Source organism: Odontesthes bonariensis, chromosome 6, assembly GCF_027942865.1.
Source record: "Odontesthes bonariensis isolate fOdoBon6 chromosome 6, fOdoBon6.hap1, whole genome shotgun sequence".
Lineage (NCBI taxonomy): Eukaryota > Metazoa > Chordata > Actinopteri > Atheriniformes > Atherinopsidae > Odontesthes > Odontesthes bonariensis.
Genome location: NC_134511.1, coordinates 12,992,262 through 13,007,190, shown reverse-complemented (window position 1 = coordinate 13,007,190; position 14,929 = coordinate 12,992,262). Strand labels below are relative to the sequence as shown.

At 44.7% G+C, this 14,929-nt stretch overlaps 1 protein-coding gene across 2 annotated transcripts in view; it reads left to right on the top strand.

Moving 5' to 3' along the window:
- The window catches only part of notch1b (notch receptor 1b), a 43,839-nt gene that overhangs the window by 25,520 nt on the left and 3,390 nt on the right, over positions 1–14,929 (top strand). The window contains exons 10-31 of one of the 2 annotated variants that reach the window (XM_075467445.1): positions 76–189; positions 311–544; positions 627–737; positions 1,739–1,931; positions 2,052–2,197; positions 2,287–2,400; positions 3,101–3,220; positions 3,669–3,821; positions 3,942–4,170; positions 4,677–4,878; positions 5,154–5,307; positions 5,446–5,630; positions 6,422–6,554; positions 7,111–7,368; positions 7,566–7,678; positions 8,445–9,016; positions 9,282–9,716; positions 9,914–10,062; positions 11,970–12,183; positions 12,517–12,607; positions 12,881–13,043; positions 14,185–14,483. In XM_075467445.1, coding sequence (XP_075323560.1) covers positions 76–189; positions 311–544; positions 627–737; positions 1,739–1,931; positions 2,052–2,197; positions 2,287–2,400; positions 3,101–3,220; positions 3,669–3,821; positions 3,942–4,170; positions 4,677–4,878; positions 5,154–5,307; positions 5,446–5,630; positions 6,422–6,554; positions 7,111–7,368; positions 7,566–7,678; positions 8,445–9,016; positions 9,282–9,716; positions 9,914–10,062; positions 11,970–12,183; positions 12,517–12,607; positions 12,881–13,043; positions 14,185–14,483 — 4,382 coding nt within the window. Of the gene's footprint in view, positions 1–75; positions 190–310; positions 545–626; positions 738–1,738; positions 1,932–2,051; positions 2,198–2,286; positions 2,401–3,100; positions 3,221–3,668; positions 3,822–3,941; positions 4,171–4,676; positions 4,879–5,153; positions 5,308–5,445; positions 5,631–6,421; positions 6,555–7,110; positions 7,369–7,565; positions 7,679–8,444; positions 9,017–9,281; positions 9,717–9,913; positions 10,063–11,969; positions 12,184–12,516; positions 12,608–12,877; positions 13,044–14,184; positions 14,484–14,929 lie in introns of both variants that reach the window. The other variant, XM_075467444.1, reaches the window with a different exon arrangement.

Below are 14,929 nucleotides of genomic sequence, written 5' to 3'. Positions count from 1 at the left end.
ATGTCTGCATACGTACACACACACACTCCTTCACGCACACATGCACACATTAAGAGCCTCTTGTTGTTTTTCCAGGCTTCACTGGGAGCACTTGCAACATAGACATTGACGAGTGTGCCAGCACACCGTGCAAAAATGGCGCCAAATGCACAGACGGGCCCAACAAGTACACCTGCGAGTGCACTGAAGGTAAACCAGCTTTAACCAGAAAGGAATTCCATCATAAAAAAACGTTTTTATTCATGGCTGAAATATTACCAAACACCACACACATGAATGGCTCCATTCAAACCAAAAGTTTTTTTCATAGGTTACACTGGGAGGCACTGTGAGACAGATATCAATGAGTGCTACTCTGACCCGTGTCACTACGGCACCTGCATCGACGGCTTGGCCTCCTTCAGCTGCCACTGCAAGCCTGGATTCACTGGCCGGCTGTGTGAGACCAACATCAACGAGTGTCTCAGCCAGCCGTGCAGGAACGGAGGCACCTGCCAGGACCGAGAGAACGCCTACATCTGCAGCTGCCCCAAGGGAACCACAGGTAAACAGCTCAGGCAACAGATTCGACTTGTTTTGTTTTTGTCTTGTGAAAGTTGTACTCACTCAAAGCTAATTTCCTCCAGGAATCAACTGTGAAATCAACATTGACGACTGCAAGAGCAATCCCTGCGACTCTGGGACCTGCATCGACAAGATCAATGGCTACGAATGCGCCTGTGAACCGGGCTACACTGGTAAAAAAAAAAAAAAGAAGAAATAAAACTAAATAAAAAGAAGTGGGGAATTGAGAGGGGGAGCTTTTTTTCCTAGAAATAGATAAATAGTTGCACTTATAATCCCAGCAATGAATCAAATAAAATTATGACTTTGGCTATGACTTAAATCATATGACATGTGGACCCTGATTTCCAAAAGAAAATAGAACAAAAAGGAAATCTTATGCGTTTTTTTCTTTTTACGCTTTTGCAAAAGTGAATAACTTTGCACCCGAGTATGGGTATGTAACCAAATAAGTGTTAAAGTGCTCGGATTGAAGGGATTGAAAACATGAGCAGACTAGTAGAGGACCTGATGGAAGGCAGGGGTGACAGATGGCAAGCGAGTGAGCATGTTCCTCTGAGGTTCGAGCTGTGTGACTTTCCAGCTCCACCCTGTCCCCAGCTTGCTGCTGTTAGGACACACGAGCTGCCCTCCCTCACAAAGACAGGACACACACATACACGCACACACTCTGGCACACAGAGTCACCAGGGATTTGAACCAGAGAAAAGATTCCTGAAAGTTGAGCTTTTAAAAGCTTGGAAGCCGGTCCCTGCTTTAAAGCTAAATGGACTGCCTTTATGTTATGCATGGCACCGGCCTGAATGGCGTCGGTGCTTCAAGTGGCCGAAAAAGGTGGACCTCAGATCCCTTATGTTTCTGAAAACTGATACATTTGTGGCAGTGCTATATAAGCGACATTGTGTGGAGGCTTTATGTGCAGCTGTATGCATTGCTACTGTGCTTTTTAAAATAATGCTTGATATGTTTGCGTTGTCTTTTTCCTCTACTTCTGGTAGGAGAAATAGTGCCACCCTCAATAATCATGTAACAGTCTGTTTTCTATTAAGATTTCCAAACATGTGGATTGAAACCAAGCGACTGCTTATACAATAATGTATAAAAGATCATGTTATTTCATCTCATTTGATCCCACATCTCCAGAGCATAAAGTAGTCCCGTCTCTTTTCTTTAGGTACTATGTGTAACATCAACATCGACGAGTGCGCCATCAACCCCTGCCACAATGGTGGCACCTGCATCGACGGCATCAATAGGTTCACCTGCGTGTGTCCGGACGGCTACCACGATCCCACCTGCTTCTCCCAAGTCAACGAGTGCCTGAGCAATCCCTGCATCCACGGTCACTGTGAAGACAAGATTAACGGGTGAGGCAATCCACACACCGACCGCTCTAAGACTGAGAACCAAGCCGTTAATGCCAATCAACACATCTACCCTAATCCCCAGCTGACGGTGATTCTGATTTATCACTTTCTTCCTGTTAGCTATAAATGCCTGTGTGACTCTGGCTGGAGTGGTAAAAATTGTGACATCAACAACAATGAGTGTGAATCCAACCCGTGCATGAATGGAGGCACCTGCAAGGACATGACCAGTGGATACGTTTGCACCTGTCGCATGGGCTTCACTGGTTAGTATTGTTGTGTGTGTGCGTGGACTGCTGTTGACCCTTTCCTAAACTGGCCTGTCTGTGTAATGTATTGTCTGCTTTACCCACAGGACCGAACTGCCAGACCAACATAAACGAATGTGCATCCAACCCCTGCCTCAACCAGGGGACCTGCATCGATGATGTCGCAGGGTACAAGTGCAACTGTATCCTGCCGTACACGGGTATGAAAATATTATTGGAAATATTTGATAGTACGCCCGTTTATTGGCCTGGTGTTCTGGCATTTCCGTGCTGGGGGGGTTGTTTCCACAGGCTGTGTACTTCAAGTTATAGGGCAGGGAGGATAAATGTGCTGCTCATGAAATAACTGTCGAGTAAAGTTCACCCACAAGACTTCCTCAGCCCTCAAAGACATCAAACCTCTGACACATAAACATCCCTGATGAGAGCTGTGAAATGTTTTGATGTCATCTCGCTTATTATTTGATCGAACAGATAGTGATAGAAAGGCTAAGGTTCTCTTGTATGTGTCTTGTATTTTTTGGAAGAATCCACAGGACTTTATATAATAAAAAGGCTTTAACTCGTACCGGGGTTGGAACAGGGGGGCTTGACACATTTCCTGTTTGCCAGCTTCCTGTCTCACAGAACAGCAAATGGCTTCACAATGGCCGGAAACTGGATCCGGCTTCCCGTATGAGCCGTGCGCTGTGGAAACAGATGGAGACACGTCTCCGTAGGCCTCTTTACACTGACAGAACCTGGCTAAAATCTTCTGATAGCACTGATTGAAAGATGATTCTGTGTCCATTTGGGTTGGGTTATCTCCAAGTTCATGACTCCTGCGTGATATCACACAGTGAAGCAAATGATAAAAACATCTTGTGTTTTATTTAAGGGGATATTTTCTGTGCGTTACAGGAGAGAACTGTGAAACCTTGATGGCCCCCTGCAGCTCTAAACCCTGCAAGCACGGAGGAGTGTGTCAGGAGTCGGAGGACTTCCTGAGCTTCTCTTGTGTTTGTCCTGAAGGATGGCAAGGTAACCTTTTATGCCTGCATAGATATGTGTGTGCCATGCTATACAGTTCTTGTGGATCCCTAGCAGAGTAAAGCCCTTTTAGAATACTCCAGTCTAAAAATGTTGCATTTAAAAGAAAGTTTCGCTTTCACACATTCAAACTCAAGTTCAAGCTGGAAAAACAGAGCTTTCACATTTTGTCTGGGTACATTGTTAATATTAGGGTGGGTGTTTTGTGATGGGATCATACATCATGTGCAGGTTAATAAAATTCTTAACTTAATGTAACTCACCAATTTGACCTACATACAGCACTGTGCTAAAGTCTTGAGCCACACATTTTTAATTGGTTCTCAGGAGAGAGAATCAATGTCATATTCCATATGCTGTCACCCACGTGTGCTTGTTTTGTGGAAACACTGAAGAAACAATGACATCTACTCTTTGTTCCTCTTTTGATCCCTTCAAGGCCAAACATGTGAGGTGGACATCAAAGAGTGTGTGAAGAATCCCTGTTTGAATGGAGCGACCTGTCAGAACACTTTGGGCAGCTACCACTGTGGCTGCAAACCAGGCTTCAGTGGCCGCAACTGTGAAACCAACATTGACGACTGCAAGCCCAGTAAGTTCATCAATCGGTCCCAGCTTATCTCTTTTCTCTTCAAACTTGTCGATGAGGGTGCGTGATAGCACAGACTCAAACCGGAGAGCGCGGAGCTAATTGGGACACTCTCTCCCATAGACCCCTGCAGCAATGGAGGCCTCTGTAAGGATGAGGTGAACAGATTCCTGTGTACCTGCCTGCCCGGCTTTCGGGGAACAAAATGTGAGGAGGACATCAATGAGTGTGAGAGCAACCCGTGTAAAAATGGAGCTAACTGCACAGACTGCGTCAACAGCTACACCTGCACCTGCCCTCCCGGCTTCAGCGGGATCCACTGTGAAAACAACACTCCTGACTGCACGGAGAGGTACAGAGCGCATACTATCACAGTTAAACTGCACAGCTTTGTACGTGAGCGACTAGATAGACACTTGTGCAGCTGTAAAGCTGTGCTTCTGATCAACAGGTTCATTTTCTGCCTCATGTAGGCCCCATTTTCTTGTCCACTGCTGCCCCCTGTGGTGGAGTATTGATTTACAGCAGCTGACTTTCAACACCTCCTGCTGTCCTGTAGCCATATGTTAGTGAGCCTGTATATGAACCAAATGAAAGTCTGTAGAGTTGTTCGCAAAACTGCCAAAAGTAACTTCAGTCAGTATTGCTGCCGTGTTGGAGAAGTTTGAGCACAAAGCAGGGAATTACTGTAAAAACAAAAGTGTTTGTTCTTTGGGAACTCTGTGGAAACATCAGATGCGGATTTGCCTGCAGCTCAAATAATGTTTTATTAATCCATCCTGTTTTTCCCTAAAAAGCTGCAGAATAAATTTTAACCAGCTCTGGTTTATTTGGGTCTTTTTTTGTTTTTTTCCACAGCTCCTGCTTCAATGGAGGCACCTGCATGGACGGCATCAACACCTTCACCTGCATATGCCCACCAGGCTTCACTGGCAGTTACTGCCAGCATGATATCAACGAGTGTGACTCCAAGCCCTGCCTGAATGGCGGCACCTGCCAGGACAGCTACGGCACCTACAAGTGCATGTGCCTGCATGGTTACACTGGAATCAATTGTCAGGTAGGAGGAGGGAGAGGGGCTTACAGCTGAGTCACCCTGCTTGTCTTACTTTTTTGTTAGAAATCACTCAAGTAAACGAAGGTTCAGTGAGTTGCTGGTGTCTCAGTTTGTTGGTAAAACTTGTATTTATTAGCTGAAATGGGAACACATACTCCAGTTAGTATGTTGTCAGCGTTTAGACATAGAAATCTTAAAATGAACTGAAAAATCTGTCAGCTTAAAAACACGCAAATCAGTGAATGAGCAGTGCCAAATTAGTTGCATCTGTGTTTCAGAATCTGGTTCGTTGGTGTGACTCGTCGCCCTGTAAAAACAGGGGAACTTGCTGGCAGACGGGCACCGCATACAGCTGCGAGTGCCAGACCGGCTGGACTGGCCTTTATTGCGACGTCCCGAGTGTTTCCTGCGAGGTGGCAGCAAAACAGCGAGGTCAGACAGAGTTAAAATGCTCCACTGTCGATTTTAAACACACATGCAAAGAGGATGTTCTGAACAAGAATTACTGTCTTAGGAAAATCAATGAGCAATTAGATTAAAATCTTTCTACGTGTCATCTTCGCTGCTCAGGAGTCGATGTGTCTCAGCTGTGTCAAAACTCGGGTCGGTGTCTGGACGCAGGAAACGTTCACTACTGCCACTGTCAGGTGGGATACACAGGGAGCTACTGTGAGGAGCAGGTGGACGAATGCACACCGAACCCCTGCCAGAACGGAGCCACCTGCACCGACTTCCTGGTTGGATACACCTGCAAGGTAACAACTCTCGAGAAACCTGCAACAAAGTGATGTCGATGCAAGCGTCGCTCAGATTATCTGTATTTTATTTACTTGTTTCCATGTTTCCGTGCACTGCTGCACAAACTCAAGTCGTGCCTCGCTACTTTTTTTCCCCCAGGTGTCTCACAATGTAACTAACGCCACCTGATTGTACACTTTGCATATTTAAAACTCTTAGATTTGCAGCAGCCAGCCACAGCAGTGTAACATCCTGCGTGATATTGTGCAGATTGTGTGTATTGTGCTTGCCAGTTTCCAGCAGGGCAAAGACACATGACCTTTGGGGGTTTCCTGAGGGACCCGGACTTTGCTTTAGGTCCTGTGGGTTGGTTATAGTGTTCTTGTGCTCAGCATCTCATAGGTGCTCGATCAGGTTACAGTTCAGGCTCTTTGTTGTGCTGCTTGATCTGTTCCTGAGTAGCTTTTACTTTAGCTTGTACCCCAATGCTATTTGTCTCTGCTCTCAGTGGTTTTAATGCTGTGGCTCATCTGTGTAAGTATGCAGCAGGTATTCCCTCAGCAGCTCTCTTGATAAAGAGACCTGTTTATAAATAGAAAACAAACAGCTTGGTTATGTTAATCTCCTCTGGAGTGCAGGATCTGCTGGCCTTGGCAGGATGGAGGCAGGAAAACAGCCAGGTAAACAAAAAAAACGGCTTTGTTTCATTTCAGACTTTGATTAAACTTTCCCTTCTCTCCCTCCCGCTGTCTTCCTCTCCTTTCTTCCTCTTCTTCTTCTTCTCTCCCTTCATCCCTCTCTCCCTCAGTGCATGCCAGGCTTCATGGGGACCAACTGCTCTGTGGAGATCAATGAATGTTTCTCTCAGCCGTGCCAGAACGGGGGCACCTGCATTGACCTGATCAATACCTACAAATGCTCCTGTCCCCGGGGAACCCAAGGTCAGAAGACCCCACGCACACTCCTCCCACACCCCTCTGCCTCACCATCCTCTCCTCCCGCCGGTCTCCACGCTTCATTAATTAGGGCTTAGCAGCACACAGGGCATGAAAACTCCTCCTCCCAGCTTGCCTCCAATTCTTCCTTTACTTGTCAAATACGCCATCGATTTCTCTCTCAGACTTGAAGGAGAGTGTGTGCTGTAGGTCAGCCTAAAGTGGCAGCTGAGATGGGTGTATCTCATTGTAGCCAACATGTTAGAGTTCAAGAAAGGGAGGAAGAAAAGAATCATGACTCAGCTCAGACTTCTTCCAAGCATATCTGTCAAACTTAGCTTCTGTTTTAACCTAAAGTGGGTTTCATCACACAATCAGTACACCGCCACTGTTTATTTGTGTGACATCCACACTACGTTTCAGAAACAGACGTGCCTTTTTTTTTTTTCAAGCTACTGAAATTCTCACTGAAGTAGAGGCAGATTAGGCGAGTTGAGAAGAAGTTTACTTGGTGCTCAGAACCTTAAGTAAACCATCTGTACTTCTCCATCGCCATCCCCAGGTGTGCACTGCGAGATCAACATCGATGACTGCAACCCATTCACCGACCCCGTCACTAAAGAGCCAAAGTGCTTCAACAAAGGGAAGTGTGTGGATGGAGTGGGAGGCTACCACTGCATCTGCCCAGCAGGGTATGTGGGAGAGCGCTGCGAGGGAGATGTCAACGAATGTCTGTCCAACCCCTGCGACCCGCGGGGCACGCTCAGCTGCATCCAGCTCACCAACAACTACCGCTGCGAGTGTCGCACAGGATACACAGGTACACCGCAATAGGTGTATATATACCTGTGGTGGGGATTGTTATTGGTTGGTTTTAAAAGTAGTGAAACTGTTCTTTTAATTTCGTTTTGTCAAATAGATATTAGACAGTTTATTGGTCTTTGGGGATATTTGCTTACTGTTGAAATCTTTTTAATTTTTTAACTTGAAACCTTTTATTTTTGTGTGACTCTGCAGGTCAGCACTGTGACACGGTGTTTGATGGCTGTAAGGGTAAACCTTGCCATAATGGAGGGACTTGTGCTGTAGCCAGTAACACGCCACACGGCTTCATCTGCAAATGCCCTCATGTGAGTTCACACAAACACTCAGTGTCAAAGTCATTGTTGATTATTTGCTGCCTTTGTCTGTGATGATTTTAATGTTCGCCTCTTAACTTTAACATCTACATTTTGGGATCAGATTTAAAAGAGTCAGATTAATCGCTAATATTTTAAACATTTGCATCCTTATAGGAGATATGTTATTCCATTTTTTTTTTCACAACTTGACACAATTTCTTGAGGTCTTCATGAATTGTATGCCACGTTTGGTCAAAATACCACAGGAAAGACCTACCGTGAATTTATACCATCATTCACATTGACCTGTTTTTGGTCTGGAGTAACCCACGTCAGTATCTGTGTGGGTGAAATCCCCACTCATGTTTGGAAAATACCTTTGCGGATGAGGGCGAGCGCATGTTCTGGGATCTTGAGCTGAAAACTTAAAAATCTTGCCTCTATCCTGTCAGAAATGACCCACCACTGTGGTAGGAAGGCTCTGCAATCTTCAGATCAGGGCACTGATACAGTGATCCAAAGTCCTTAATCACAGATACTGTGTATCGTGGCCTTACCTTTGCCCAAGCACAGTTACTTTCTGACCGTGAACAGAGATTTCACACATACTGACATTTTCAGCCAGTGCCACTTTCAGGATGCATTTCAAGGATGTTGTCTAAAATTGTTAAAACTGAATTTTTTGATCAAAATAATAATCAAACTTTTCTTGTAGTCCAGAGCTATTGACTAAAATAAAATCCGAATCCTCATGTTTGTGTTGATTTGCTTTAAGGGTTTTACGGGCTCCACATGTGAATATGACTCTCAGGCCTGCGGCAGCCTTCATTGTCGCAATGGCGGTACCTGCATCTCCGGCCACAAGAGTCCCAAATGTCTGTGTCTGCCATCGTTCACTGGGCCTGAGTGCCAGTATCCCACTGACAGCCCCTGCAATTCCAACCCTTGTTACAACGGCGGCACGTGTAAATACACCACCGAGGCGCCGTACTACCACTGTCTCTGCCCCACCAACTTCAACGGCCTTCGCTGCCACTTCTTCGATGGCAGCTTCCCCGGAGGCCCCGGTGAAAACATCCCGCCGCCGACAGAGGTGGAGGTCGCCTGCGATATCCCGCAGTGCGAGGAGTATAAGCACAACAAGCACTGCGACGTGCTCTGCAACAACCACGCGTGCGGCTGGGACAACGGCGACTGCTCGCTCAACTTCGAAGACCCGTGGAAGAACTGCTCGGCCTCGCTGCAGTGTTGGCGATACTTCAACAACGGAAAGTGCGACTCGCAGTGCGACAATGCCCGGTGCCTCTACGATGGCTTCGATTGCCAGAACTTGGAAGGACAGTGCAAGTGAGCAGCTTCTCTATCGAAATTCCACATCCAGTAAAATATTCAGATATACTGATATTATTATTCTTTTTAGATCAGGGCTGTGGTTTTCCAGTCCAGGATGTTCCCGCAGACTAAATTAGTTCAAAATTTTCTGAATATCATATCTCATGTCATATTCTCTCATCCTGTTCCATGCCTGGCTTTGTTTAAGTCTACATATAAATACACAAATATGCAACAAAGGAACACTAGAATAAGCTCAATTTATGCCTTTTTCCTCCAGCCCTCTCTATGACCAGTACTGCAAGGACCACTATGCCGACAACCACTGCGACCAGGGCTGCAACAATGCCGAGTGCGAGTGGGACGGCTTGGACTGTGCAAATAACATTCCTGAGAAGCTAGCCGTTGGCCAGCTGGTCCTGGTTGTCCACATCACTCCCGAGCAGCTCCTCAACAACTCCTACGGCTTCCTGCGTGAGCTGAGCCGAATTCTCCGAACCAACGTTATATTCAGGAAGGATCCAACGGGAGAAACGATGGTCTACCCGTATTATGGAAAAGAACATGAGCTGAAGAAGTACAACGTCAAGCGCTCAGTGGACTCCTGGTCAGAAGTTCCCAGCAAGGTGCTCAATGTGGTGAAGAGGAGTCTGTATGATGTGGAAGGCAGCACCGGGAGAATGAGGAGAGAGCTGGATCATTTGCAGGTCAAAGGGTGAGGAAGCATAAATATCTAAATCAGGAAATCCTACACCTGATAAGTGTCCCTGTAGTCATTTTCCTTACCTCCTGATCTTTATTTTTGACCTTGTTTGCCTTTTCTTCCACCAATAAACTGCTTTGTGGAAGCTAATAGGCATTATGAAAATAACAAATATTCATCTATGTCTGTGCCTTCTCTTCCCTCTATAGTTCCATCGTCCATTTGGAGATGGACAACCGTCAGTGCGTTCAGCAGTCCACAGAGTGTTTCGAGAGCACCGATGATGCAGCAGCTTTCCTCGGAGCTTTGAAGTCCAGCGGCAAACTGGATGTTCCCTTCCCCATTGAAGTTGTTTACAGTGAGTATGCTTTTCAGGAATTCCAATGAATTAAGATAAGATCTTTGCTCATTATTGATTTTGTCAAAAGAAGCTTCTAGAAACAAAAGGAACAAATCATTCTGAGTACATGTTTTCAACATGTTTTGGTTTTAATGCCTCCATTAGGGCAAGAAGTCACAGGTACCATACAAAATGTTGTAAATGTTGCTCATACACGATGACAATTTTTTTAAGCAAATGAAAAGAAATAGTTTATAAAACAGTTTTCGTTTAGTTTATAAATGTACCAAACTCAGGAGGAAGATGCTGATGTTGTGGCCATGTGTATCTTACCTTCTTTCGCAGAATAAAAGCATGTTTGATACCCATTGAGGGCCATGCAACAACTTTTTTTCGGACCTGGCAAAGATTAAAAATGTAACTTACCAACTGTTTCCAGTCTGAACCAGCAAACAATAAACCTGTGTGCCTGACCTGCCTCTTTCCAGACATGATATAACATCCCAGATATTCCATGGGAAGAAAGTCATTCCTGAAGAGGAGCTCTCCTCTTATGGATGTATCTATATTATCTTTCCAGAAGTTTCTTTTTGGTCAAGACAACTTCCTCTGCTTTGGCAGTGGTAGTATTGGCTGTGCAGGGTAGTATATTCTGCCACCTTCTGGTTACACCACTCAGCCTAGTTTATTCGCTTAAGACCAGTCATGGAAATGTGTGATTCACTTTTCTTTTTTGCGATTTTTCAATTGACGCTTTGCTTCGATTGTGAAACCCGGGTATTGCCACTTCCACTAATATCATGTGTGTGCAGTCACTAGCCACTCATTTACAACAATTTAGCCACAGCTAAATATTTTTTACAATAAATTTGATCATTTAGATGTAAAAAAAAAAAAGAATATGATTAATCGTAAATGGGCTGAAATGTGCAAAAAAACAAAGTTTTTTTTCAAAGAATTGAAAAAACTTGATATGACACGTGTTCTTTCACGCTCACAGTCAAACTAAAATAAAAATCCATGGCAGCCTCCAGTTGGATCCTCTCCCCAGAACTCTTTGATTGTGTATTTGTTATGCAGCAGTGAACAAATGCAATTGTGAATCTCATGGCCTAAACAATCAATCCCTCCCCATGTGTGTAAATCCAATGGCTTCAGGCTCCAAAATAGTTAATTGCTCCAAATCAACTCGTCCAACCTCCTGCTCACATAATATAAGTGTCTCTGTCTCCCTGTTTCTCAGACATGTACACATATACGTACTCTGATAACACACTGGCACACACGCACGCACACACGCCTTATCCCTCAGTGTGAGGGGCTGCTGCAACCTTCACCTCGCTGAATGTAATACCAGGACTTAATGTATCTCTGAGGGTTTAGGTTGGGGGAGTTTATCATTTCAAAATCGTTAGTGGAAAAAAAGAGAAGGGGAAAAATTGATCGGGAGTGTGCTAGAAGTTGGGAGTCTTTGTTATCTCGAAAATCCTAATAAATCCTTCGTCTTTACAGCTTAAAGCGCGTGCAGTAATTTGAAGTTCATTAATCCCCCTCCTTTTTTTCTCTTAAAGAAGAAATGGTAAAGTTGTCTCTTGGTACCTTGAGTTGAAAAGAGAGAGAGGAGGTGGTGGTGTTCTTTTTTCCCCTTTCTCTTTTTTTTTTATCACGCCCCATCCCCTTTTTTTTCCTTTTTTGATGAAAAGTGGTTAGCAATTCTGATTATTTCTGAATAGATAGTGGAAGCTAGCTTCGCAAGCTGTGAGGATTGTCAGTGAGTTTTGGGCACTGGCTGCCGCCTGCGGTGCGTTTTGGAGTGGGAACCGCAGGGCGAAGAAGAGCTCTGCTCGAACACTCAGGCTGACCCTGGGCGTCCTGGACTTTCACGCCCCAGCCTGTCGTCACCATGTCTTCCCTTTTCCTACCAGGCGGCGAGAAACTCCCTCCTTCTGAGGGACTCTACCCGATCTACTTGGTTCTGGGCGGCGTAGGAATACTGGCCTTCCTTGGAGTGGGGATGGTGGCTGCCCGAAGGCGGCGCCATGAGCACGGGCGCCTCTGGCTTCCTGAGGGCTTCAAGACCACAGAGACCAACAACAAGAAGAGACGCGAGCCTGTTGGAGAGGATTCGGTGGGATTAAAGTAAGTTTCCGTTTATTCATTGTTGGTGCTTGTTGTCAACGTCAACCTGTTTCTCAGCGGATAGGGTGAAGGGCGAGTTCTTAGGGATAAAATGGGTGTAGCTGGTGGTCATTTAAATTTTTGGAAAGGGGGGCTTTTGCCTGGATCACTGATGATAATGATAGAACAGATTTAGGTGTTCGTTAATTGACTTGATGGGTCAGAGGGGTGGGGTACAAATTGAATCAATGCTTTTGTTTTTCGGCGTTGCTGCTGCATTTTTGGTGAGTGGCTCGGATGAGATGGAAGCAGTCGAGTAGAAGGAATTTTACTGAGTTTTCTGCTTTATCACAGGCCACTGAAAAACACCTCAGACATTTCCCTCATGGATGACACCCAGAATGACTGGGGAGAGGATGAACCGATGGATGCGAAGCGCTTCAAGGTAATGAAACAGAAATATGACTCTGAAATAAGCTTTGAAGATGTTTTCTTTTTTTTCTCATTTTACTTCTTATTTTGTATTTTTTCTAAAAAAAAATTCACTTGGGAATTTTAAAACTGCCAATATGGGAGTTGTAAATGACTTGTGTTTGTTTGTAAGAATTTGAAAAATCCTATCTGTTTACAATAGAATTTAATTTTATACTTTTTATTACTGATTTAATTTGAACTCAGCGTCTCCTTGCCTAACCTCTTGCTGTCTGTGTTTTAGCAGTTTGATGAGCAAGCCGTGTTGGACGTGGACAACCAGACGGACCACCGCCAGTGGACCCAGCAGCACCTGGATGCTGCCGACCTCCGCATCCCCTCCATTGCTCCCACACCCCCTCAGGGCGAGATTGAGAATGACTGCATGGATGTCAACGTGCGGGGACCAGGTGGGTGACTTGATAAACATATTAATGAAATTAAAGGGACTTTCATTTGTGATGGACCCAGCTAGTTTGATTATCTCACTCTAGATGATTTAGATTCAGAATAATGAAGTGTAACTGGGTCATCTGTAGCAAATTGCCGAAAGAAAAAATTGTGACCTAATGAAAATAATTCAAAGCACGAGATAAAATACATATTAGTTTTTCTCTTTGTTTCTTGCTGAAATGTAGATTTCAAATCTGAGGACAGTCTTTCTATCCAAGTCAAAGTCTAAATTAAGGAAAAGAAAATGTGTAATATATCCACCATAACCCCAGAAAATTTTGAAATTGGCCTTTTCTTTTTTTAAGGAGTCACAAACTAAAAAAAGCCCTTTTTTGAGCGTGTATACCTTTTCTAGCGCGTATGTAGTTTAGTATGCGCGTGTGTGTAATGTGCATGTAGGAGTTGCGAAAGCCCCATGTCCTCAGGGTAAAGGATCTTCTTCAAAGCACCTGGTTGGAAGCCAGATGCCTGGGGGAAAACACTGATTCCAGATCAGATTAATCATTTGACCAGTAATGGGCCACTGTTTTATTCTGTTCTGCATTACAAAACCCAATGAGGGCATCAAATGCAAAAACACAGTTTTGTACTAAGTGCCAAAATCCCTGAAGTAAAGCTATGAAAAATCAAAGTAACAGATTTAACATCTTGAGAGCACACTTTTTTGCTCCGCCGCGGATCGATACACTTGAATCGACCAAATCTGCGAGATCTGGGGCTTGCTATCCTTTTGAAGAGGAGAAAACCTATCCAAGTCAACTGACTGAGCTGCCGCTCTCAGTTAGATATTAATGCTTCGTTTTCGCAGCAGTCTAGCTTTAGCACACCGTGGCCTCTATCCCCTCAGCTTCGCTTTCCTTCTGAAGCTCCTCCTGTGCCGGGGCCTTGATCAGAATCCATAATTGAAAGACAGAGCTGTGATGATGCAACTCAGGCAAAGGTGTTCAATCCACATTCGATTTGTTTGTTGCTCTTTTTTGATCTGCCAGATCTTTTGAAGAGCAGCTTTTGGCAAATTTTGTTGTAGTTACTCAGCACTTTGCTGACCACGCACATAAAAAGTGACCTTTTTCATGAGCCTCTCCCTCCTCCCCTCAGATGGATTCACACCCCTGATGATCGCATCCTGCAGTGGAGGAGGTTTGGAAACGGGCAACAGTGAGGAAGAGGAGGATGCCTCTGCTAATGTGATCAACGACTTCATTTATCAAGGCGCTAACCTTCACAACCAGACTGACCGTACGGGTGAAACCGCTCTTCATCTAGCTGCCCGATACGCTCGGTCTGACGCTGCCAAACGGCTGCTGGAGGCCAGTGCCGACGCCAACATTCAGGACAACATGGGCAGGACGCCTCTGCATGCTGCTGTGGCAGCTGACGCCCAGGGAGTGTTCCAGGTGGGGTTTTATTATGCCAAAAGCATTGGTGCTGAAATTGAAATGACTGGGAAATATTGGTTTGTGAGTCTCACATCTGCTTTAGTCATTTTTTTAAGCCAAAGTGACAAACATTAGCAGTTTACAACTTCTCAAATATGACAATTGAGTATGTTGTTCTGATTTACCTCTTAGTTCTATGGTTGTTTTAGAGTTACTGTTGAGATAAGCAATTTTCAGACACCACACTTCTGCCTTCAGAAGTTCATTTTGCAACATGCTATTACAGATTTTAAATGTGATGAGTCTTTCTATCTAAGTCAAAGTCTAAATTAAGCAAAAGAAAATATGTAATATATCCACCGTAACTCGAGAAAATTTTGAAATTGGCTTTTTCTTTTTTTCTTTTTTAAGGAGTCACAAACTACAAAAAGCCCTTTTTTGAGCGTATATACCATTTCTAGCGT